A 25,924-nucleotide genomic window follows, 5' to 3' on the forward strand; every position below is an offset into this window, starting at 1 on the left:
TTTCTTCAGTCATATGTATATATACATACATATACTTAATATACACACATATCTGCTCCCTAGGTAAAATAAGCATGATATTCTGGGGCTTTCTGGTGTTTCCTTCTTTTGGTTTTATTTTGGTAACTTCTTATTTTAAAAAAAAAAAGTTTAAGTATATTCAAATACATTAGACCAGTGCTTCTCAACCTCATCACTATTGACATTTTCGGCCAGAAAATTCTTTGTTGCCTGGGCTATCTTGTGCATTGTAGGATATTTAACAGCATTTCTGGCTTCCGCCCACTATATTCCAGTACCACTATCCCAGTTGTGACAACTAGAAATGTCTCCAGGCGCTGCCACGTGTCCTCTGCAGGCTCAACCCACCCCCAGTTGGAAACAGCCGGGTTAGACCAGGAACCACCGGGCAGCATCTGTTGCATGCTCCCCCCGCACATGCTGTGTGCACATCATCTCATCTTCACAGCTCCCTGAGTAGGTGTTGTTTTTTATCCTCATTTTCACATGAGCAAACCAAGACTTAGATTCAGTAATATGTACTGTGTAGCCTTGTGCCCTGCGTCACCTTGTACCCACCTGCTCTGACGGTAGTAGAGCCAGGTTCCCTCAGGTTGAATGCCATCTCTCCGTTTACTAGCTGAAGACCTTGGGCAAGTTAGGTAATGGTATTTTTCTGTGTCAGTTCCCCCTGATACTAAGAATAGTACCTACCACCTAGAATCCTTCTGGGGTTTAAACCAGTCAGTGTTCATACACGAAGGACTGAAATAAGACTGGCAATGCCCTTGTAAGCACTTTTGCAAGTCACTGAGAATACAAAGGTAAAAAAGACACTTGTCTCCCAGTCTAGTTGGAAATGCAATCATGTAAACTAATAATTTGTGATAGAGCATTCTCTGAGAGTACAGAGATGGAAGCAGCAAACTTCTTCAGGGAGTCAGGAATGTGTTCACAAAGGAGGCCCCGTGTGAACCCTGAAGGATGAGTCTGAGCTTGGGCAGGCAAGGGGTGAGTGTGGGAGGATTCCAGGTGGAGGAATGCAGTCGGGGGAAATCCTACAGGGATGGAGGGATTCCAAACCATGTTATCATTGCTATGTCCAGTCTGGAAAAAAATTAGGCCATTTGTATGAAATGGCTGCTTTTCTAGAATTCAAAACATTCCTGTGTCTATTTAAGAAAATATTCCAGAGCTAAGTAAAAATTGTTTTTTGAAGTGTATATATATACTTTCATAGAATATATACACTAAACTTTTAGTATAGGACTATAGGATACATAAGCTGCAAATAAAGCCAGTCACATTAAGCCAAATGAGAGAGCCATATAGGTGTCAAAGAAATCCTGTCACAGTAATTTGCATAAAAATATTTTTATCAGTTATTTTTAGTATGATATTTGTTTAGAAAATACTTTGATTCCTAAAAGAATCATTTTTTTTAAGATTTTATTTATTTGTCAGAGAGAGCTACAGAGAGAGAGCGCACCAGCAGGGGGAGGGGCAGGCAGAGAAAGAAACAGACTCCCTGCTGAGCAAGGATTCCGATGCAGAACTCGATCCCAGGACCCTGGAATCATGACCTGAGCCAAAGGCAGACGCTTAACTGACTGAGCCACCCAGGTGTCCCAGGAATCCATACTTTAAACAATCATTTAAACTTCTGTTTAAATAAGTCTTTTCCTAATTCCCATATGAAATAGTACCTTTTCATTTTAGCTATTCTATTAATAGCTAATGACATTGTTGCAGAAGAGAATGAGTAAACTAAGTATAAAGTACTTTAGTCTCTACTTCTATAGGCACAAATGAAAAATATGTACTCACATAAAAGATATTCTTCCCACTTCCCGAGTTATTGTACAAAGAAATAGTCCTTTTCCCCCTTTACCATTATATGGTGAGCAATGACTAAGTTTAAATTACATGAATTATTAGAAACAATGTGCAATGTCCCCTTTACATGTTAGAAAATCCAGTTTTTATTTTCTTAAGATATTTGAATTACATATCATAATTTAACTTAATTTTTAAAAACATACTTTGTCTTTCTATTAACTAACTGAAGCAGTTCATTTATAAGAGAACAGCAATGTTTAACATGAATCAAACTTGAGAACAAAAATGACAACTTAAAAGGAACTTTCATCATCCAGCTAGTAATCAATGAGAGGTTAAAGGAGAGGGCAGTGGAGGGACCTGAGTTGTTGTAGGATAAACGAACTTAATCTGGAGCATCCTCTTGCTAGCCGCAGAAGATGGCACCTCTTGAACACTCTAAAGCAAACTGTTTTTATTCTCACTTATTTTGTACCTAAGGCTTTCAAGTCCCGGAGATTTCGGTGTGCATTTAGTTTGGTTTGGTTTTGCTTTGCTGTGGTAGCATTTACCAATTTCTTTTCTTTTGTTCTGCCTACCTAATCTTTGAATATCATATTGTTGGCTCTCATATGTGTACATAGATGTTTCTAAAATGAAAAAAGAAGCAGGGAAGTCATAGTAGGTAGGAACTTGGGGAGGCTGGTTTGGGCAACATCGAAGAGAGGTGGACATCTCTTCTTTCCCTTAGGTTCAAACAGTGGGGCTTGAAAACATAAGCAAGCCACTGTGGTGTCGCAGACAGATAGCAAAAGCAGATGATACCCTAGATCAACACCAGAGAAAGATGCTTTGTATACTTGGCAATTTAGTTCTTTTATAAAATCCAATTAAGTAACAACCCAGAAGATATATCAACAGTTTATCTTAAAAGGGAAGAAAAAAAAGCCATCAATTAATTGCCTTAATATAACAGAACCTCTCTCAATTATAAACCTCTAGATAAAACATGAAAATAGTAATGGAAAAATAATCTTAAAACAGATATATAATTGTACACAATAGTTTGTCGGCATTTTAAGTGACCCCATTTATATTTTTTCTCCAAAATCGACAAAAGTCACAGCAGGCACCTGAAAATTCCATACTCATTACACAGTTATTTACACGTAATCTTTCAGGTTGTATGCTGAATTGCCCTCTGGTTGTGTGGTGGAGATTTGCTGCTGCTTGGGTTGATAGAGCCAAGCTTCTGGATTCTTTTCAATGCAGGAAGTGCAGAAAATCATGCCAGAGATAAACAGCAATACAGCCGAAATGAATCCAATATAGACGGCTCCTCCAGGTTCATGTTTGTTGCTTTCTGGAACTGTCAGATCCAGAAAGTTTGCTATGATCTCCTTCGTGTACCACACTGTTGGTATCAAACCAGAGATCCCCGCAGACATGAAACAGATGCCTCCGGCAAAAGAAGCATAACTCTTTGTTTCTCTGTCCCCTCCTAAGCGAGTGCATTTCATCCCTACTGTAGAAGTGCAGATCCCCAAAGCAGACAGGACACATGCCAGAACCATGGTGGCCCGTGCAGCCTGCACGTGGATGGGGAGGGACAGAATGGAGTACTTCAGGGTGCAGCTGAACATCCCGGTGCTGTACCATGTGCAGTCCATCCACAGCCCTTGCAGCTGCACAATGGCCGTTATGATGTTGGAGCCCGAGTCCACATTCACCTTCCAGTTAGGCAGCAGAGTGGCTGTGAGCACTCCAGAGACTCCAGATAAGGCCAGGATGAAAGCAAGGAGCTGGAGCCCAGCTGACGCCATGACATCACCTTTATCTTTGCCCACCGTTACCCGGTATTTGATGATGATGGCCCTTGATCAAGATTGTAGCTCTATCTCTGCAGCAGGGAACCAAGTAACAAAGGCTAGGGAAAGAAGACAAATCAGGATTCAAAGAAAGCATGAACAAAAAAGGCTTCCATATCCATGTACAGTGGAAGCAAAGAACACATTTGAATAGATCCCACAGTAGATGAGGACACTGTAGCCCAGGAGAAAAGCTCATACCAGGCCCTCAAAGGTTGCTGTTCTCCTGAGTGTGTGTGGATGGGTGGTGCCTGATGCATGGCATAGAGAAAAGAGCTGTCCGCTTATTCTTTTTAAAACTTAAACTATGCCGAAGTTGTCTATAATGTGGGCAGTGGGCCTTATTAGGAGATTTTGACCTATCAGATTCCAGTTGGATGATCTAGTAAGAATTTTAATAGCATTAGAGGTTTTTAAAACTTTCTTTTCTTCCTTATTATCTATGGAGTATTTTAGTTAGAAACAGTGTTGAAGCCCACTTCTTAAAAATGATTTATAAATACATAGTGGAGAAGTTTTAAGTATTCAAAAAATGATTTTATTAAAAAAAAATTTAAGCACTCACCATGTGCCAGACATGTGACCCAAGTGAACTGTTTAAGGAGGAAAGGAAATTTGTGGAAAGAAGGTAAAGCCATAGGCATGATTATCCCTGATTTCCAGTTAATGAACTCTTGCAAAATCCTTATCTAGGTTAGCACTCGTTTCACTTCAGGTACAAGATACTCAAAACTGGAACAATGAAGCCTCTGTCTTTTGCTTATGAGAATGTGAGATCCTGTCTGGTTGGGACCAGAATCCTACCCTGACCCAAATGAAGCAGTCTCCTGCAAAACTGGTTATTCAGACGGATTCAGAAGTAGTGACACTGAATCTTGAAAGTACATGCCAGAAATAACCACATCATTAGTTGTATATGAAAGGATACCAAAAATAATTTAACATTTTTTTCTTCCCTTTTTTCTTTCTTTAAGAGAGAAAAAATTGCACCGAATCTGTGGCTTGGCTGTGCTTTAATCTGGCAGTGCTCTCTGCCTTGAAAGAAATAACAACAGTTTCTGAAATACAGTAATAACAGCTTTTTTGTTTCTGCACTAATTTTTGAGTGATGTATTAAGACACCATGGCTCTACCATGATTCGTATGTATTTCACAAAAGCAGTAGGGGCTCTGAATGCAAAACACTGGGGTCAACTCTTAGCCCTCCAGAACGTTTCTGTGCCTTAGTATCCTCTTCTGGAAAATGGGGAGGATTATTGTATATATATCAAAGAGTTAAATGCATTTTAAGGGCTTAGAACAATATCTAACACATAGGAAGTACTCCACAAATTATAACTGACACTTACTAGTATGTTTGTTTTATGTCATGCGACAATTGATACTTATTGGCATTTGAAATTTTTCTCTTTCATTGAGCTAATTTATTTTCATAGAATCTTAGGGCTGAAAGAAACTGTAGATACAACTTTGTGCATCATTTTTTTCCAATTAGGAAGGACACAGAGGTGGTAAATCACCCTGTGCCACACAGGTCTCAGCAGCAGTGTCCTGCTCTCCCCCCCCCCACCTTTACCCCTGGTACATCGTGGTGAGAGCCTCTCCGCGTGCTCCCCGGGAGCAGAGAAAAATGCTGCATCTGGAGGCAGAAAGCACCATTAACTGTCAACTTTGTTCACTCCCTGTCCCACTAAGAAAAACACCACTTGAGAGGGCGTTAGTAGGACACATGGCTTAGCCTCACAGACTTACCCAAGGAGGTTGATGGCTGGCTTCTGTAAAATATCTGAAGTAATACTAATCCATACCTGTATTAAGAGTCCATACTTAACATAGTTAGAACGCTGGTTCTCTAAGAAGTTAAATCCTGGGCTGTCTAAATTCCTTTGTTCTATTTTTGTTTGCAGTCTTAAAATGTGACAATTTTAGGGGAGTGTTTTCCTGAAATTTTAAATTCTTAAGTATCAGACTTATATACACATCAGAGTACTTAGGCTTTGTGTGGAACCATACAGTTCATTTCTTTCTGTTTTCCAAATTTCTTTTCATATCTGAGACCAAAATAGAACAGAAGTTAAAGATTCTAGAAGAAAATGAAACATGTTTATAGTTTCATAATAGCTGTTTTCAGGTTTGGGTTTTAACATTTCAGACTCCAGCCAGTTCGCTAAATTACTGCCTTCCCAGACCATTTTCAGCTTAGGGTTTCCTCAGAGTCAAGATTGCTGTTACCATTCTCTAAGAGCATCTCATTTCTCTCTTTATTTTTACTTTGGTTGAGTAACCTTTATGTGTTGATCAGTCTGTGCTCAGCTTCCCAATTATAACCTTTTTCTTCCCATTAACCAATACATTTTATAAATTCAGTGTAATTCAGGCTTGCAGACAGCTTGTTCGTCTTAATTAACAAGTACTGGCAGTGATAAATTACAGACAGCCAAAATCAGCGTAAACAATATGACATTGCATTCAGTTAGCATAGCGCTCACTTACTGTTGAATATTGGATTTTAAATGCTTTCTTCTGCACAGAGAACTTATGCAGAAAGAATTTGTTCTCTACAATGAAGGTCACTATTCTGTTCCTTTGTAAAAATATACTGGCATCTTAGCTATATTGCTGTGAAGTCTTTTCCTTCTCCAGCCACAAGTCTGATACAGTTTGTGGCCTGTTCTCTCAAATTTCTATCTGGTACAGAATAAAAGCATGTTTTGTTTCACTAGTGGTGGTGATGGTGGTGATGGTGGTGATGGTGGTGATGGTGGTGAAATGCTGCAAAAGCAAGAAGAAGCAGTGGGGTCACAGGTAAAAACTTAGTTCGAAATAGAGAAGTCTCATGGTTCCAGAACACACTGCATACAGAACAGAACCCACGAATGTTAATTTTATCAACTATTTGCCAACAGAAAATCTGGAGTGGATTTCATTAAGTATGTAAAGTCAGTTTTCCAGACAAGATTTATTTATAACAAAACTAATATTTAAAAAACAGATTTACAACTTATAATTCAAGCTACATGATACTTAAAGGTCTGTTTCTGAGCATTATTGAAGCTTCTCATTTTCCATACCTTTTGTCAGTAGCCTTCAATGTCTTAATTCCCCTTTGTCCGTTGTCTTCCAGTGAAGCTGTATGATAAGGAGAAGCCACACACATGAGGCTCATCTCACAGCTTCTGGGTATTAGTGACAAAGCTCCAGCAAGTTAACTTGCAAATAAAGAGCAACATGGAAATCTGAGGTAGAAACTGCGGATGGTGCTAGAAGATAAATACCAGGTTCTCCATCTCATTTTTTGAGCTGTGGGAGAATTAAGAAAGGAGAGGCGGGAAGGGAGGGAGTTGTTGTTACAACAGGATTTGTTGAAACCTGAAAGCTGAAAATGCTTTTGTGTCACTGTATACAGAGGAGGAATTATTTGGGTGCTCACAAAAAGGCTTTCTTTTCCTTTAATGTCATGTTTTAGTCCACAGTTATAATTTATTTTTGAATTTTTATCTGTGTTGGAAGATCTCATTTATTATTTTATGTCCCCAATTAAAGAATGTGGTCTGAAATATTTTTAACTAGATTGTGCTTTCAAATGATAGTTGAGACTATCTTTTTATTCCAGTGCTTGTGACTTCCTTGAAATCAAGAGTCACAAAATCAGTAACTTTCAAAAAAAAAACATTCAAAAGACAGTTTTTAAAATATATATACATTTTTTTTTAGGGGCACCTGGGTGGCTCAGTCGTTAAGCGTCTGCCTTCGGCTCAGGTCAGGATCCCAGGGTCCTGGGATCGAGTCCTGCATCAGGCTACCTGCTCAGCGGGGAGTCCGTTTCTCCCTCTCCCACTCCCCTTGCTTGTGTTCCCTCTCTTGCTGTCTCTCTCTCTCTAATAAATAAATAAAATCTTTAAGATAAATAAAATATATATACATTTTTCTAAATAAAAGAAAACTCAGCAACAATTGACTAGAATCTGACCAGTAAACCTACAAGTATTTGGGGGGGGGGGTGTCCTGAAATTTCTTCTGTTATTCCTTCCACTGAGAAAGGTTTCTGAAGTATAACTTAATAAATTAGAACTTCTAGATAATGTTGTGAAGAAATTATACCAAAATGATGTGAGGGAGCATATTAAGTGAAACGGAAATCAAATATTGAGGTCCTAGTACCATGAATAACGATACAGATATTTCATGTCCATCTATTTTGGGTTTGCATTTTATTTTTCTTCACTAATTTTAATTCTACAAGCTATAAATTCATAGCCACTACAGAGAAAGAAGATGATTTTGTAATTGATTTTTTTTAAATTTTCCAAATGTTGATAGCCATATTAGATGTCAGTCATTTCTTTAAAAAGCAGTGAATAAAATACACATTTCAATTATCTGGATTTTTCTAGATTTTGTTTTTGTTGCTTTGTTTTCATCTTTTCTAAGTCTGGCATTTAGCAGTGTATTTTTTCTCTTAGAAATCTAATGCCTGTGGATTTTTTAGCCATAGTGTTGTAATTTTAATATATAAACTTCTATTTCATGGAAATATTTAAACAATTCTTTGTATAAATCCTGGACGAAGTAGAGTTGAATTTCAGGCACTAACAGTAACAGCATTGTTATTTCTGCTATCGCAGAAGAAACCTGCCAGATCCCTTTAGTGCCTCACCTTGCTTTGCTCTCTGCCATGGTTAGTACAGATTCACCTGTGCTGAGGCTTCCTGATGGCAGGTGGAGGGGACAGCCTGCTCCCAACTCTGGCCTCCAGGATAAGGAGGCCTTATTTCTATTTTCAAAACATTTTTGATCATTCTTCTAACTTGATGTGAACACTTACCCAATAAAATATTAACTGCCTCTTTTAGAAAAGCAGACTTCGAAATGCAAATAACTTTCATAAATTACAGACCTTTAATCAAGGTAGAATTCCTTGTATAAAAAAAGGAGATGGAAGAGTAGAGGTTGCTAGAGAAATCAAACTATATTGACCTCAACTGCTTCCACTGTGGACATTAAAGAGAATTAAATCTTTTAAGTCCAGAGACTTCTGTAGATAAATCTTACCTTTACCTTAGTTTCTGCCTCTTCCCTGGCCCTCTCCCCTGCACACCTGAGTGCTGTGTCCGGTGGCCAGTGCCGCGTCACTGATAGACATAGCAGAGCCGTCCTGGACAAGGCAAACTCCTGACCTTCCCCGTAGCACTTCTCATTTTCCCCATGTCCATTCATGGCAAACTCCTCCTTTGATTTGGCAGGTAGGTCCCAGATCTTAAAAACATCCTTGATTCCATACCCAACATCCAAATCATTTTGTTTCTAAACTTCAAAATAGATGAAGAATCCTACCACCTCTGAGTCCCACTGCTGCTAACTCCCTGGCTGAGGAACCTCACGAGGGCAAGGACTCCTGTATGACTTGTTCGTTGCTGAGTCTCCTGTGACAGGAATGGTGCCTGGCACATAATAGGGGTACAACAGATATTTGTTGAATGAACCCAGAAACTGATTTTGAGCATATAAAATAACACTAAACTATACATTAACTTTGTATGATTAAAAGTATAATTTTGTCCTTTCTAAAGGAGACTGCAATTTTAAGTCATTTTGTAACTCTTTAGTTTTGTCATTTTGGCCTAATAATAATATCTACTGTTTATGAAACTGCTTCCTGTATGCTGGGTACTGTTTGAGGCACTGTGCTACATGATTCTCAAGACAAGCCTGTGAAATAATAGGGATCCTCATTTTACACATGAGAAACTGAGCTCCAGGGAAGTAAAGTGACTTGACTAAGGTTGTGAAATGAGTAAGTAGCAGGAATGGGATTCAGGCCCAGGATATTGTGATTTTTGAAGCCCTTATACACTCATAGCACTTCCCTGCCTCTACTTAGAAAAGAATATACTTCTTTTTTTTCTTTTTCTTTAGATAGAGAACATAAGCAGGGCAAGGAAGGACAGAAGGAGAGGGAAAGAGAATCTTAATCAGCTCCACACCCGGTGTGGAGCCCAACGGACTCAATCCCATGACCCTGAGATCATGACCTGAGCTGACATCAAGAGTCAGACACTTAGCCGACTGAGCCATCCAGGTACCCTGAAAAGAATGTATTTCTAGGTCTTATTATAACGAGTCATTTCTTTCTGTGGTAGTCTGAATAACTGTGCAAAAAACATAACCCCAACATCTCCATGGCTTCACATAAAAACACTTCTCATGCCAAGTCCGTGACTGACTCTGCAAGAGTAGCTGGCCAGTGACTCAGCATTTAACATGTTTTCATGTAGCTATTTTAAGAAAAAATTACATGTAATTTCCTTAGTGTGTTTTTCTGAGTAATGATAATCTGAAACTCAGACAAGCTTTTCTCTTTTCTCCGAAAGGCCTAATAATTTAACTGAAAATTTTAGAAATCATAACAATACATACTTTTGTATGAGCTTGTTCACCAGATATGAGTTCCTCACCCCTCCCCACACATGAACATCATCTGGCTTTCAACAAGCCAGAGGCTCAGGCCCCAGCCCCATGGCTCTTATGTCATTGGTCTGGGATGATGCCCACTCACTGTATGTTTAAAATGCTGCCCACTTAATTCCAGTGGAAAGCTGAGGTTCTGATTTTTAAAACACCATGTCTTCTCTTACTTGCTTTCTGTTTAGCCTTAAAAAGATAATGAACGTGGAGGGGCGCCTGGGTAGCTCAGTTGGTTAAGCATCTGCCCTCAGCTCAGATCTTGATCCCGGAGTCCCGGGATCGAGCCCCACATCGGGCTCCCTCTCAGAGGGGAATCTGCTTCTCCCTCTCCCTCTGCTGCTCCCCTTGCTTGTGCTCTCTTTTTCTCTGTCAGATAAGTATATAAAATCTTTAAAAATAATAATGTGCGGAGTAAGGTTAAAGTAGTTACCTATTCTGGTTCCACAAATTTAAAGTGATTGACTTAATCTTAAAATAATGTTCTCTTCAGACCCAGTCTTAGAAAATTAATAGTATCAGCTATGAGGATGATCAGTTCATTATTTTTCTCCATCTTTATGGTCATTTTAGTTTTAAAATAATGCTTTAGGCTAGCCTGAAGACTTTAACTTTTATAATTGGTAGCTTATAGATTAGTTGGTTGTAGTGAGGACTTTGTTAAAAATGAAGATGATGGGGATGCCTGGGTGGCTCACTTGGTTGAGTGTCCAACTCTTGGCTTCGGCTCAGGTCGTGAACTCAGGGTCGTGAGATCGAGCCCTGTGTCGGGCTTCATGCTGGGCATGGAGCCTGCTTAAGATTCTCTCTACGTCTCCTTGTGTCTCTCCCCTGCGCATCCGTGTTCACATTCTCTCTGAAAAAAAAAAAAAAACGAAGATGAATATTCTTTGGTTTACGTGTGTTCTCAAATGTCTGAGAGGCCATCCTAATTCTGTTGATTTTTATCAAGTCTGGTATATGTTTCTGCAGAGTACTCCCCACCCCCCACCACCCTTATCCACAGGTGGTATGTTCTGAGAACCCCAGTGGATGCTAAAACTGCAGATAGGACCGAGCCCTATATGTCCCATGTTTTTTTCTATGTATACATACCTAAAGTTTAATTTATAAATCAGGCACAGTAAAAGATGAATAACTAATGATAAAGTAGAACACCTAGCACAGTTATACTGTAATAAAAGTTATGTGTGGTCTCAAAATATCTTATTGTACTGTATTCACTCTTATGATGATGATGGGAGAGGATAAAATGCCTACATGATGAGGTGACAGGAGGGGAGGGACGTAGGTGCAGTGACACAGCGTTAGGCAACTGGGGACCTTCTGACACTGGACCAGAAGGAGGATCTTTTTCCTCCAGACTGTGGTTGACCGCGGGTAACTGGAAGCACAGAAAGCAAACTGTGGATAAGGGGAAACTATACAAGTTGCATTTATATTCGTTTATTATCTGTTACCTTATTTTTATGTTTTGTTTCTCCTTTTTATGTCTTTAGGAGAAAGGATCTTGAGGACTTGTTTTCTGTCTTCCTCACATTATTGTAGAATGTTAAGACTATCTTTGGATTTTGTGGTGACATTTGCAGATCTAATTATTTTAGTCTCACAGGTAGTATAAATAGGTATTTGTTGGGACTTAACCGTTGCACCCTCTTTGCACATTATTTTGAAGAGCAGAACACTTTTTTTAAAACATCCTCATTTGGTGGCAGTATCCAAGATGGTGGGCTGAGGATGCCTGGTTCAGGCCTGACCCTCCTCGTCCCTTGCTCCTCTTCGCCTTCCTTCCCCATGTCTCTCTCCTACCCAGCTAGGCCTGCTGCGTCTCAGCCCCAGCCCACACTCTAGGGCACTGGGTGAGTTCGTGAGGACTTTGTGATCTTGCCAGCTTATAAAGCTTGCATTGGTTTTATTCATGTTTCTTACTTATTTTTATTTCTCTGGTGATACATAGGGAAGACTCTGAGGTGCCCCCAGACCGCCATGAGTTAAAGAGTAAAATAAGCATGTAGAGGATGAGATCCAGGAGCTACAGAATCCTTTAGAAAGACAGAATGTCTTTCAAGTGAGAAACAAGAGCAGGACAGCATGAGTACGTGTAAGAACAAGTACCTCAGCCGAAGGAGCACTGGCCTGGGTGCTTACGGCACGTGGCTGAGGAGAATCCAGCACTGCTTGTGCCGGTGAGGAGTCAGGCCCTCGGGCTGGTGCCGCGCCCGTTACGACCATCAGTCTGTGTATACCTGCTCCCATTCCGCGGCACTGCACGGTCTTCTAATCGTAGCAGTGATTTCCTAAGAGAGGAAGGCACTGACAAGGCAGCTGAGTTCACGCCTAGTCTCTTTGGCAGTCATGGCTCCTTATGAATTAATGTATTTGCCTTCATGTTCATTTATGAGTCTTTTACTATTACTGTTTTTCATAGCAGCAGTATTCATTTGAGTGCCTTGTGAGTCTGCCTAGATTCGAAGTCTCCCTGGCTCGGAGGTGCTGGAGCCTCTCTGGGCCTGCGGAAGCTGAGGCCGGGCCTCGTGATTGCCCGGGGTGCTACCACCTCTGGCCGCGGCAGGAGCAGACGCCTCCAGGTGCTGCCGTTTCACCAACCCCAAAGTCATGGTTGATGGCGACGGTCATGGTTTTAGAAGGGTGTTTCCCCCAAGGCTGACCCAGGAACTCCAGGTTAAATATAACCGAGAACCCTAATGTGATGTTTGATAGTTCTTGTCCCTCTTGTGCTTTGTTTAGAATTAAGCATTCACGTCCTTGAAATTGTTTCCCTAACTTGAGACCAAGAGACCCTGACTCATCTTGCTGTTGTTATTACTGATAGGCACAATTTACATTCATTCATGCATACATTTACTTACATGCATACAATTACGTGCATAATTTACCCAGTAAAATGCTTTCTCTCTCCATCTGCTCCCCTCACGTGGGCCTCTCTCAGGCGTATTCCTCATCATGCTCTCAGCTCACTGTCATATCTGTTCTCTTACATACGTATGCTGAGGGGAAATACTGTGACTGTGTTGTGATTCTGAGGAGGAAAGAAAGAAAAACCATTCAGAAATCTATAGGAGGGAAAAAAGGTGAGATTGAACTTCTGGAGAAATTAATATTGCTGTAGAAAATACAAATTCTAAACTTTAAAGAAAGATGTGTAGGTACAAACAGTGTGTCAGCCCTTGTTGAATACTTTGGTTTAGAACACCTGGGATGCTTTTGTTAAAGTGTTTGCATTTTAAGGTTTTAAAACTGAAATTCTGTCCTTAAATTGGGCTTAGGACAAAGATTACAGGCAGAATAAACCAGTTATAGGAAATCTGATGTACATTCATATTTGTGAATGTTTTTCTATAAAACGTGTAATTAGAGTATCCCAGGCGTTAGTGACTTGCCGCTCTGTTACTCGTATCCAGGGCAGTTGTAACTGGAGGCTGTCACTAGCTCGGTGCAGGCACCTGAAGAGTCAGACTCTGGTGGGTGCAGGACCCAAGCATCCCCCAGGGTGCTCACCTCAATCTGTCATTTCACCTGATGCTGAATGCGACTCCCCCAAACCTCAGGTGGTGCCGGACACATCAGATCCAGCCACACCCTTCCCATTCCCATCTACACGAGTCTGAGACAGTGCCACCTTGAACTTTGAAAATCCTTCTCTTCTTGCTCCTGAAGGCTTATTGATTATTCCCTGTTGACCTTCTTTCTCGCCCTTCTGTCCTCTCCCAGTTATGGTTCTAGTTCAGCTAATTATAAACGACAGCTTCCTAATGATTTTTCCTTCCACGGTCTTGAATGCCAGGGGAAGGGTCAAAGACCCTTTCTTGGCTAATGGCTCCTGTCGTGCCTGTGTCATTTCACAGGGGTGGTAAGTTAGCTCTTTGGCATATTACGATTCTCCATCAGGAACAGACTGCCCATTCTTCAGCATTCTCTATCCTCACGGTGACTCGAGATCTGAGTTGGCAGTCTCTAACGCTAGAGGTTTAATAGCTTCTTATCCCAGGTCTCTTATGAGTCTAAAGTGCAGCTCTGAGCTCATAACCAGTCATGCCCTAGACATGCTGGCCTGGAAAATGAAACTGCTGCCTGCAGCCTTTTGGAGCCACGGCTGCTAATGTTGAGAAACGTAATCAGCATTGATATTAGAGTGGATTTGAGAGGCAAATATTTAAATTCGCTATAAATCCTTTAATTTGAAGTTTTAGCAGGTCATTTTGGTATACCAATAGACTGAATTTAGAAAGGGACTGACAACATTAAAATAGAATTTTTAAGTGTATCTAGTGCCTATGTACTGATTTCTTTTTTTGTAAGGAAATCCTTTAATAGAGTTAAAATTCAGGGAAGGAAGAATAATGGTTGCAATTTTTAAATAAGCATTCAATTGTAAGTAAAAAGCATTTTTGTATCTGTTACCCTAGTTACAGACTAGCTTTCCTATATTTCTAGAGAAAAATGGGCTCTATCGTTCAGAGTGATTCTGAAAAGTGCTTTTGGGGGCAGGAGTAGAGAAGAGTACGGGAGGTTTCCCAGAGAAACAAGGACACATTGCTGGAATAGCCGTTTTCACACTGAGTTTCTCAGGGTCCTCCTCTAAATAGGAACTGGATTGGATTGTGAGTGGGTATTTTCTTGTAGCTGGGATATGCTGTTAGCCAACTTAACTGGGTAACACAATTACATTCAAACTTTAGAAGGCTGCTACAGTTAACATAGGGTGCTGCTATATTGGTACAGGGCTTAGAAAAGTTTATCTAAAGCCAATGTGAGACATTTCCTATATTTGCAAACACCGACTTTATCTCAAAGGAATAAATCAGGCAAATAGGAGGCCAAATTTTAAAATCCACAGAAGTTGGAAGCGGCAGTCTCTGTACTGGAAGGAGACTGTATCTAAACCTGTATTTGTGCCTCATTTAGAGTTTTTATAACATTTCATGGGCTGGGGTTGGCTAGGGCTCAAACTGTATCTCCTGTTGTGCTGCAAGATTTGTTTCCCTGGAGAATGGCAGGCTGTTGGATCACACCTGGTACCTGTGAAGAACACCATCCGAACTGACTGGACTGGGGAAGAATCGGCAGAGAAGGGTTGGAGTTGAGTCCTGGAGGGCAGCAGAGTGGGGGACCGGGACGGGATGCCAGATGGAGAGGCGTAGAGTGGTGGGGCGGGGCAAGGCCTGGAACCTTCCTGGACAGCTGGGTTCACTTCTCTGTTCCAAATCAATAGGAGGAAAGGTGGGGATGGATGTTTCAGAGTTTGTGAGCACTCTTTGACATTTGAAGTCATGGTAGTGTATCTGGGGCAGCTTCTTCCACCGGCCTCCACACAGATTAGCTCTTTTTCCGGCCACAGAAATGCTTTCAGATGAAGCCGTCTTTTCTTCCCTTGTTTACTGTAGTGCTCCTGTTCACTCCACCTGAACCCCGAGGCCCCCTCCACAGTCCTTACCCTCCCAGTGCCGCTCTCTGCTCTCTTGATCACAAACCTCTCCCAGACCCCGGGACCCTGGTGGTGGGTTGTGCCGGTCTACAGAAAGTCCTGGCCTTTTAACCAAGCCCTTCGTTTCCTATAGAAGTACTTGTTACCAAACCTGGAGAAACTGATTAAGCAACACATAGAACTCAATTTGAAAAACTATTAAAATTTAATGAGAACATTTAACATTACAGATAGTCACTCTCTGGGGTAACTCCTGTCCCACCAAAGTAGCCTGAAGGCTGATGGATATTTAGGGGAGTCGGTGTGGAAAGGCCTCTCTGCTGGCGGTTTTCACTCTACTGCCTAGGCCGTCCTCCGCGTGCCTACCGTGGACCTCTTCTGGTTATCCCGTGGGGACACCGTAGCTAATCTGAAACAGTTGGGACAGGGTCAGTGATGGTTCGAGGAAAGGGTACGTCATGGCAGCAGGAGAAACACCACTGGCTACTCCACAAGCCTGCCCAGGCCCCCTGATGACGGGCCCGTCTTCATTTTCTTTTCTTGTCCACACCTCATATACAAGTACTTTTCCTCCATCCTAAAATCAAGAAACTGAAAACACTGCCATTCTCATGTATGACAGACTGATTTTAAGGAGTTTTATAGCCACAAGGATTTTTAGAAGCAAGGCCTCCCAAGAGAACAAGATAACCCCTGTGGAATTTAAAAAATGGAATGAATTCCTTCTGAAAAGCAGCAGTACGACCCCAACTTCATCAATTGCTGTACTTTCTTAGCCTTTGTAGAGTCCGTGTGATGTTCTAAGTAGCAAATTTAACAATTCCTTAGAGAACAAGGCTTTTGTAAATTATGAACAGACTTCCCATTTGTTAGGCCATAGTCTCTGTCAGGCATTTTTGTGCATGATAACTGCTTTGACTCTATCTCTCCCTTTGTCCTTTCGATACTATTCCTTTGTTATTTTGAATATAGAGACAGGGTTTAAATCTCCTAACAGATATGCCTGAAAAGTTTTATTTTCTGATAGAGAATCTCAACTGCTAGTGCTAGTTCACCACTCAAACAGTGACACTTTGGGGGGTTTCCACTTTCTATTTGATCCTGCCTGGGCCTCCTGGGGCATTTCAAGTTGCTCCCAGAAAGTGATGTGGCCGTGCAGGTGACAGTCATGAATTCGGTCCAGCTGATTAATCGGGGTCTGTACCCAAAATAAGTGGTGTCCTAATTGATTCCCTTTCTGGGGAGTTTAGCACTAAATGGTCCTTGGGGGGCCATCTGCCTTCTCTTCTGTGTTTGGAAGCCCAGCTTATAGCCAGAACTGCTGCTGCAGCTTATTTTTTTTACACTTTCCAAAGCTAAATAAAATACTCTAAAGCTATCTGTTAGCTGCCTACTGACTTTAATGATGATTTGGATTGATCTTAAAGGCCATTGTAAAACTACATTTTAACATTAAGTGATCATCAAGCACAGGTCTAGTGGATGTCATTACAGAGCAGACGCACGGGATGGCTCTGAGTCAGCTCAAAGCCAAGTGCAACAGCTTACCTGCCTGTAGAAGATGAAGCCGAAGTCCATGTAAGGGTTTATGAGAACCATGCGGTCAAAAACCCGTCCACCTGTGTTTGACAAAGACGAATTGTTTAATCATGTTCTACCATGCCACAAAATGATGCATGTTTGCTCACGATGAAGGTGGACGTGGGCGTGGTGCACTTCACCCCCCTGGTGCAGCCCAGGATCGAGCAGCCCTTCAAGCTGGTGGAGAAGGTCGTTCAGAACGCATTTCAGTTCCGGAGGAAATACTGCTATCGAGGGCTTGGGTAAGAATGCCTTCTCTGCCTTTCACTGGCATGCTTTCTAAAATCCTTAAGCACTTTTAAAGATTAAGAACCTTGTTTTTAGGATTCTTCAAGCTAACTGTAAATGTCACTCTTCATTCAAATCCTGAGGTGAACAAACCTTGACTGGCCCAGAGGAAAAGGCAAAGCCCTGCATTAAGCTTAGAGGCCACCAGCAGGTTTTGTTTTAGCATCAGTACAAGCTAAAAACTGACAATTGTGCAGTTGATAATGACCCTGAGTTCTCAGAGCAGACCATATGAACCGTTTTTACGCTCAGCACTTCTGACCCCATGTGTGGTGTTTTTTCCAACACCAACAAGTCCCCCAATTCTTTAGGCACCAACTAGGTGTCTTACAATTCCATTCAAGTCTGACATTAACTACCTGGAGTGGCACAGAGCCCACAGGTTAAGGGTTCAGGGGCCACAAGACTGCTCCCACTTCAGACACTAGTCACAAGTCCCAGGTCACCACTGAAATGGGGATTTCTGTGACACCCCCTCTACCCTACCTCCTGCCACTTCAGGTTCACTAATTTGCTAGAGTGGCTTACAGAACTCAGGGAAACACTTTCATTTATCCAATTATAAAGGATATAACTCAGGAACAGCCAAATGGAAGAGACGTAGGGCAAGTATGTATGGGAGCCAAGGGGTACACAGAGCTTCTGTGCCCTCTCGGGGCTCCTCACCCTCCCAGCACCTCACTGTCTTCACCAGCCTAGAAGCTCTCTGAACCCATCATTTAAGGGTCTCTACGGACAGTCCGTTAGGCAGTTGATTCCATTATTGGCCACTGGTGATTGAGCTCAGTCTCCAACCCCTCGCTTCTTCCTAGAGACCTGGAGGTGAGGCAGAGTTCCAACCCTCTAATCACAGGGTTAGTTCCTTTGACAACTGTCCCCATCCTAAAGCTATCTAGGGACCCACCAAGAGTCATCTCATTAGCACAAATTCAGGTATGGTTGAAAAGGAGTTTTATTAGGCATAACAAAAAATGCTATTACCCCTTATCAGGAAATTTTAAAGGATTTAGAAACTCTGTGTCAGGAACCTGAAACAAAGGCCAAATAATAAATTATCACAGTGAGTTGGGGTTGTTTTTTTAAGATTTTTTTTTTTTATTTATCTGAGAGCATGAGCAGAGAAGAGGGGCAGAGGGAGGAGTAGGCTCCCCGCTGAGCAGGGAGCCCAACATGGGGCTCGATTCCAGGAGCCCAACATGGGGCTCGATTCCAGGACCCCGGGATCACGACCTGAGCTGAAGGCAGCCACATAACCGACTGAGCCACCTAGGCGCCCCATACTGAGTTTTTTGAGTGCTCTTCTTCCCACCAACTTGCTATATCACTTTTAAGGACACACTTAGAACTAGGAAGCAAGTATAATGTTGGAACAGCCAAAATGACGTCACGAGGTCTTCATACAAGCATGTTTTTATGTAATGGGGAGCTCCTTCAGTCTGCTGTGCTTACTGCTCTGTGCACACACATGGCCACTGTCAGGAAACCCAGACAGAACATGGTGCTTTAGGGTCCAAGCGCCTCTTGAGGCCCTGAAATGACCACAGTGATATTTTCTATCCATTGGCAGCCAAGAAAATGTTTAATTAGGCCCAAGTACTTAGGCAGGAAGCTGTGTGTGTGTGATGTTTTTTTAAAAAGCTGCCATCTAATATGGCCAAACTTTAGCTGTTTAAAGGCGCCCAGCTCCATAGGCACGTATTTCTCATTTTCTGATCCCACCTCCACTTTATATAAAGCCCCATCTCTTTGCTCTTGCTCTGGTTCTATGAAGTGTCTTCTTAGCATATGAAATTATTTCAGGTACAGCTGGGCAGCTGCATCCTGAAATCCTTACAGCCCACAAAATTCATTCTTGAGGATTGGAGCTGACTGGTGTTAAATCCTTGTCTTGCCATTTGTTGGCCGTAATTAGGCCAGGATTTATACTTCACCAGAGAGTTACTACTTCTTGAGCAGAGACTTGAGCGGAGTAGTGACGGATGCCACCAGCTGTCTTGGTGCTAGTTAGAATGATGGCATTACATTACCACCCCTGGTAGGCGGCAAGCCCCAGCCAGGATGTGCGCTATTTGACAAGTAGAACCCGAACTGGATTTCAGCTCACACCCACCCTGCACGCAGGGTGTGACTTGTACAGCTGTACATGATGGCCCTGATTCATGGGGGGGGATCACAAAAAGTATATTCTACTTTTGGAAATCCTGGAGTAGGCCTCAGAGCTGGCCCCGGCATTTCCAACCTAAGTGATGGGCCCCTTCATCTCCTATACACCGTCTCTTGTGCAGAGAGGGACCCCAAATAGTGTGCCCGCTTTGACCCATTGGTGTCCTTGTGTCACATGTACCCACACATTGGTCCCCCCCTTGCCATGAAGCTGAACTCCAAGATCACAGCTCACCCGACACCATAGGGAACGTGCAGTTCCTTACTGAGAGGACCAGCAGCCTGTAAGAAAAACTCCCATCTCCATTGGCCATGACCTCTGCGCTCTGCAGAGTCCCTAACTATTGAGAAAAGAAATAAAATCCAGGTGTAGCTTTGCAACATTTCAGTCAGTTTTGTTACTCATTTTAAAACCGTGATCTGCTAGGTTAGATGAAATTTAAAATATATACTTCAAATCAGTTGTAAAGATGCTGCAAGGTAAATCTTTGCGTTTTCACATCACCTGGTTTCAAACTTTGCAAAGGTCATTCCTTGGCGGTGAACATTCACAAAAGCTGAGAGAGTCAAGAAATAAGACAAGTTTCATATTAGAATGAGGCAAATCAAACATTTCTATAAGAATACAACTGAATAGATGTTTCTTTAAACTTACCTTAAAGGCTTAAAGGTACTTGTATTGACTGAGCTTTGGAAGGTGTTTTCCCTTGTGGACACACCTCACAGGGCAGACGAGCTCCTCCTTCTGTGGTCCTTTGTACCTGTTGCCTAGTGGCACGATCAAGATCCCTCTCCATTGGCTTGGGGCCCCAAGGACACTCCAGCCGCAGCCTCCACTCCCTCTCGATGTCATTTTCAAGTGCGTAGAAGGAAGCATCATGATTTAAGGAATTCTTTAAGTAAAATTTTGAAATTTTGATTTTCTCTCCTCAGAATGTTATTCCCTGAAGTTCAGCGCGTGGAAAGCACTGGAAAACTGTTAGAGTTGGCAGACGTGGACCCTACCCTTCGACCCAGCCAGCTCTCTGTTTCACACTTTAAGAGCCTGTGTGATGTATACCGAAAAATGTGTGATGAAGACCCACACCTCTTTGCTTATAATTTCAGAGAAGAACTCAAACAAAATAAAAGCAAAACTCAGGAAAAAGACAAGGAGAGACACAGACTCTAACAGCACACCGAATGCTGCTTTCCGCAGTGTTATGTTCAGATGTGTACTCTCTGTCTTCTACGGAAGGACAATAAAAATACGATCACCATATGTGACTTATTTCCCTTTTACTGTACAGCTTGGTAGAGAAAATAATCAAATAAGATACAGTACAAGCTTTCTTTTAATATATATACTGCATAGATATGACATGTTCAGTATAAACAGCATCTGTTAACAACCTTACAAAAATGAAGCATCTGCACATTGTGCCCCTCACCCACATTAAAATAAATATGCTTTAAATAAAGCAAAAACTAACAGCTCAAAGAAAATGCCCAGAGGATTGGGAAAAAAACAATGACCTATTAATCACAATTCCCCCATCTTACTTTTTCCACATAAATTAAAATAGATTGCAATTTTAAGGATCCTAAGTCATTTTGATACCTGATCAAAAGGGCTATAAACTAAGTAATTTACAGATTCTGATCAGTTCAATCTAGTTTTCTGATCTACAATAAATTAAAATAACTTAAATCTTTACAACTATTTTGTGGGGAAAATGTATGCCGCACAAAACCCAATAATGAGTTTTTCTGCCATTTCCACTTGACCACCAGTTTAAAAGTAATACAAGCCATCAAGCCCACATCTGGACTGAAATGGCACTACAACTTCCCATGGCTCTCTGTTTCATAAAAACACTCCTCGTTGACCACCGAGGTTAAACTCTGGACACTGAACTCTCGCTGGAGAACAGAACTGAGATCAAGGTTGGCATTTTCAGACTGACTGTCAAGGGACTGATGGCGAATCTGTGCCTTCAGCAAAGTTCCCCTGTCCCGCTTGGTGCTGTTCGCTTTCCGTTTAATGGCGCAGAAGTGCCCCCGCACCAGCTTGGGCTGCTCCCCTGTGGGCCGGCCCTCCGTGCCCGGCTGCTGTTCAGCTGGCTTTGCATCAGGGCCATCAGAGATTCTCAGTCTCTGGAACTGAATTTCAATGTCTTTGGTAGGGCTGCCCCGTCTGAGAGTCTGATGGTAGTCATCCTCGTCGTCGCTCAGGATGTCACTCTCCTTGATGAGACTGTCTGACAGATCAGCCAGGCCTGGCCGGGGGTGTTGCACGGACTCCTGCCTGCTCCCGGCCGGGGCGCAGCCACTGCTCTGGGTGCTACTGCTCAGGCTGCACTCATCCGAGTCCAGGGAGCTGCCCTTGCTGGCCTCGCCGGACTCGCCGGGCCACTCACTGCTGGAGGAATTCTTGAGGACTTTCAAGGACCTGGAGGAAGCTGTGGTGAGAAAAGCGCATTTCCTGTCGTGATCAAGAAAAAGACTCCACAATGCGTAATTTTTGCAATGTACGTTATAAGATGTAACATCTTAATGACTTAACATCATCTCACTTCTGTTACCAACTATCCTGGGGCTTGGGCAAAAAAAAAAAAAAAGAAAGAAAGAAAAAAAAAAAAAACACACATACACCCAAAACGTGCAGATACTGCCAAGTGTGGAAATTTTTTACTTAACGTTTATTTGAAATTTTATGTCGGAGGATTGGGCATTTCTAGATGACCTATTACCAGAGCTCGATTGTTCAGATAGAACAACAAGCTATAAACTATTACGAAGGCTAGGATTCTTATTTTGCCAATGGATAAATGAAAAAGTTAGCTACTAATAAAATCTAGGTCCCTTTCTTTCACTAAAGTACTTTGAAACTGGACAGCCAAGATTATACCATATTTCTACGCCTGCCTTCTCACCTTATTTCCCTTGCTGCTCCATTAGAAGTAGAAAAATGCCCTTCATCACTCATGAGAACGGTCTCTGCTGGAATTTCTAGCCAACTTTCATAGATTTAATAGGAATAATTTAATCATTTGTGTGTAATTCTTTTCTCTTGGGTTGAAGGGAAAAGGGGAGCTCTCAGCTGTGATGTTTCCGTAGACAGTAAGAGCATAGTTTTGATGGCTACAGCTTATTTTGGCAATAGAGAAAAAAGTAGAAAATATACAGTGAATTTGAAGAGGAGGTCACACTGTGACAAATAAAAGAAACAAGACCAAAGATATTAACAAAACAGTTAATACAGAGAGAAGGTTTAAACTGAAATTTTAAAAAGCAGAAAATTTAAAATTTTAACAGGCAGAAAGTTTAAGAAAAGCATGATCTGGAGTGTTTCCTTCCTGACTTAATTGACTGGGTAAAAATGAACATAAGGTTTCTTGATCTTAATTCAAGTACTGACTTTTTAGATGCCTGAGCTGTTCGGAGCACTGGGAGTACTGCAGTGAGCCAAGCTAAGCTAAGAGACTATGTGACTCCTGCACATCTCGATGGAAGAAAGAGATAAGGTAGTAAAGAGACTATGTCAGCTGGTGGTAAAATGAGGACTTGGGATTGGGGGTGGTTATAGTTTATACAAGGTTTGGGAGCAAGAGGCATTTTAAGTTTCTTTCTTTTTTTTTTTTTTTTTTTTTTAAGATTTTATTTATTTGAGAGAGGGAGAGAGCACAAGTAGGGAGAGCGGCTGAGGGCAAGGGAGAAGCAGAGTCCCCGTAGAGCAGGGAGCCCAACGCGGGGCTCAATCCCAGGACCCCGGGATCATGACCTGAGCTGAAGACAGACGCTTACCCAACTGAGCCACCCAGGCGCCCCTTAAGTTTCTTAAAAGGAAATAAAATTGCCACCACCTTCACACACCACTCCGTGTGCTCGGGTGTCTGGTTCAGAGCTTACAGGGCTCCCCCTGGTACTTTACAAAGTGGTGACTCAACTGCTGTATTACAAAAACATATCCTTACAGAGAAGCTTGTGTTTTCCTAAATAAACACAAGGCCAGCAAAGTTCTCACCTAACTTGGCTGAAACAGGAACTCGGTTCTTAAGGGGTACCAGGCGATCCTTACAGGTCTTCTCCAGGGGTAATTCACACTTGATGTGACGCCTGAAGTTTTCCCTCAGAATAGATCGAATCACCTTGACGATGTTGGTTTTGCTCTCACTGTCACTGGTGAGGGGAGAAGAGAAAACAGTCATGTGGCGTGTCCTCGTGCTTTGTGTCCACATCCCCTGGTCCTTAAGTGTCCTATTACTGCTCTCAGGACAGACTGACCACGAGTCGCCCAGCTTCTGTGTACCTTGGTCTCCTCACAGAAGGAGAGGTGATCATTTTTGAAGGCCTTTGAGCACTAAGATTTGGATACATATTTAATCAATGTCTTCTACTACAGACACAGTTGCCATTTTGGGGGAGGCTGGGTGTGATCCTGAAGTCATCAAAATTCAGGAGAGCACTAAAAATAAACTCCCAATTTTAAGAGAGCACAATTCTGTCTTTTTCCCATTGGCTTTAATTTTTGGAAATCAGTAATACCTGCAGCACAGTTGGAAGATGGTTTCTGGCCGTCCTTCTAGTTCTGACTTCGTATGGATCAGTTCCCATACGGAGTTATTTTCTGTCCCTGTGTAAAAGGAAACAAGGGTCTACGACTTTGCCAAAAATGTGAAGTTCGAAACTCACGTCAAATATTTCCTGTCCTGAGTCTCATCATTTTCTTCTGTGCCTCATTCTATGTATGACTTTCACAAATCGTTATCAAAAGTCAAATACTTTTTAGTTACTTTTTACATTTCCTGGTAGTTTTCCATCCATCCCACTGTGCTTTCTCCCTAGCGCTGGATCACATCTCTTGGGGAAGGAGGTTAAACGGATCCTGTTTGTCAACCCCATTCCATTCATTGTATTCTTTGGAAGGAACGGTAGGATGTGCTCAGGTACTTGAGGTAAACAGACCAACCCAAAGTCAGTCCCGTTTTAGGAAGTGTAAGCACCTCAAACAAAACAGGGATCCAGAGCATCACTGCATGCCTTAGACTACTGGTCCTTTCTGTCGTCGGAGGCACTGTCACCAGAACATGGTAATTCCAGAAGGACCTCTGAACATTTTCCAAGGTGGAAAAGTTTTTTTTTTTCCTAATATCACATACAATACTGCTTAATCTTAAGGAATTTTCTGATATATCAAAAATTTTTTAATTTAAGTTTGTGGTCCTTTCTTTAACAAATTTTAGGGTATCAAGGATATTAGGCAGGAAAAATGCTGAAAACCATTGAGAGTGAAAATAAGGAAACGAGAGGTATCTGGCGAAGAAAAGGCAAATTTGGCATTTACTTTCTCTAAAAGTCTGTAAAAAAAAAAAAAAAATCAAAACAACCTCTCCTGTCCTTACTTTCTTTGCCTATAAAATAAAACTCAGAAATTATTCTGAAGGTTCTTTCCTAGTTTTTCATTCCACAATGCAAATAAGCCCCGTTAAAATGCTTTTTCCTGGGGACACCTGGGTGGCTCAGTCAGTCAAGTGTGTGCCGCCTTCAGCTCGGGTCACGATCTCAGGGTCCTGGGATTGAGCCCCGAATCAGGCTCCTTGCTGGGAGGGGAGCCCACTTCTCCCTCTGCTTTCCCTCTGCCTGCCACTCCCCCTGCTTGTGCTCTGACAAACAAAATCTTAAAAAAAAAAAAAAAAAACTTTTTCCTAGCCTCATACCACATGAAACAATTACCTGCTGTATTCCCCAGTCTGACTTGAAGTGCGGATATGGGGATCAACCAGCGAAATTTAAATGGGTCCAAGTCGGCAGAGCCATGTGCAGGCCGGGAATTCGAGGGCTGTAACAGGAAATTCCCCCAAGACAAGTGTTAGAGCAAGCTCTCACCCAGAGAGGAGATGTGCAGGAATGGAACCATGAAGTTCTCCCTGTGTGCGAGGCTCCTTGCAGCTGTGTGGGTGGTCAGGGTGCAGGTACGCTCCCAGTTCTCAGAGATCTCAGAATGGGGGGGAGGGGGGTTGGGGCAGAGCCGTGGTCTGGGGAGCACAGACTGCTAGACACCAGCAAGAATGACAACCGAGCCTTCTGTGTCCTCATTACGTCTGGACAGTAATGACTGATGGCTTACGGTATCCACAGCCAAGCTTTTTCTTTTTTCTTTTTTTGAACTAAGGTAAAAGTCGTTTGAAAACAAACCAAAGTTACATGGTCTCTTATGTGCATGGAGCAAACATGGGTCATTTTCAGGGATATGGAAGCTGATTTTCTGGTGTAGGACCCAGCACGGGAATTTGTCTACGTCTTCTTTTAAAAGCAG

The 25,924-nt window shown here is 42.1% G+C and overlaps 3 protein-coding genes across 5 annotated transcripts in view; 1 reads left to right on the forward strand and 2 right to left on the reverse strand.

The window, feature by feature from the left end:
* The window catches only part of TFB1M (transcription factor B1, mitochondrial), a 71,195-nt gene extending 45,587 nt beyond the window's left edge, over positions 1-25,608 (forward strand). The window contains exons 6-8 of one of the 2 annotated variants that reach the window (XR_015768292.1): positions 17,290-17,417; positions 20,560-22,136; positions 23,034-25,608. Coding sequence is in view for 1 of the 2 variants with exons in the window: in XM_028103222.2 (XP_027959023.1) it covers positions 17,290-17,417; positions 20,560-20,797 (366 nt within the window). In the remaining variant the exon portion in view is untranslated. Of the gene's footprint in view, positions 1-17,289; positions 17,418-20,559 lie in introns of both variants that reach the window. The other variant, XM_028103222.2, reaches the window with a different exon arrangement.
* Positions 1,959-18,505, reverse strand: CLDN20 (claudin 20). The gene is made up of 5 exons (XM_028103227.2): positions 17,143-18,505; positions 13,046-13,188; positions 10,847-11,004; positions 6,758-6,986; positions 1,959-3,745 (listed from the first exon to the last, which is right to left on the reverse strand). Exon 5 carries the CDS (start codon positions 3,639-3,641, stop codon positions 2,982-2,984), a length of 660 nt encoding a protein of 219 aa, XP_027959028.1. The 5' UTR covers positions 3,642-3,745; positions 6,758-6,986; positions 10,847-11,004; positions 13,046-13,188; positions 17,143-18,505; the 3' UTR covers positions 1,959-2,981.
* The window catches only part of TIAM2 (TIAM Rac1 associated GEF 2), a 136,322-nt gene continuing 131,340 nt past the window's right edge, over positions 20,943-25,924 (reverse strand). For both annotated transcript variants that reach the window (XM_028103215.2, XM_028103214.2), the window contains exons 23-26: positions 25,342-25,447; positions 24,154-24,241; positions 23,633-23,787; positions 20,943-22,067 (exon numbers count right to left, since the gene is read on the reverse strand). In XM_028103215.2, coding sequence (XP_027959016.1) covers positions 21,448-22,067; positions 23,633-23,787; positions 24,154-24,241; positions 25,342-25,447 — 969 coding nt within the window. In that variant the 3' untranslated portion in view covers positions 20,943-21,447. The remainder of the gene's footprint in view (positions 22,068-23,632; positions 23,788-24,153; positions 24,242-25,341; positions 25,448-25,924) is intronic.

The sequence above is a fragment of the Eumetopias jubatus genome, unplaced genomic scaffold (genome assembly GCF_037043125.1).
Source record: "Eumetopias jubatus isolate StellerSeaLion01/CBP00866 unplaced genomic scaffold, mEumJub1_p1.0 scaffold_6, whole genome shotgun sequence".
Taxonomy (NCBI): domain Eukaryota; kingdom Metazoa; phylum Chordata; class Mammalia; order Carnivora; family Otariidae; genus Eumetopias; species Eumetopias jubatus.

What these genes read in the sequence shown, in the direction of transcription:
- CLDN20 (XM_028103227.2), bottom strand. Translation starts at nt 3,641, where the DNA reads ATGGCGTCAGCTGGGCTCCAGCTCCTTGCTTTCATCCTGGCCTTATCT.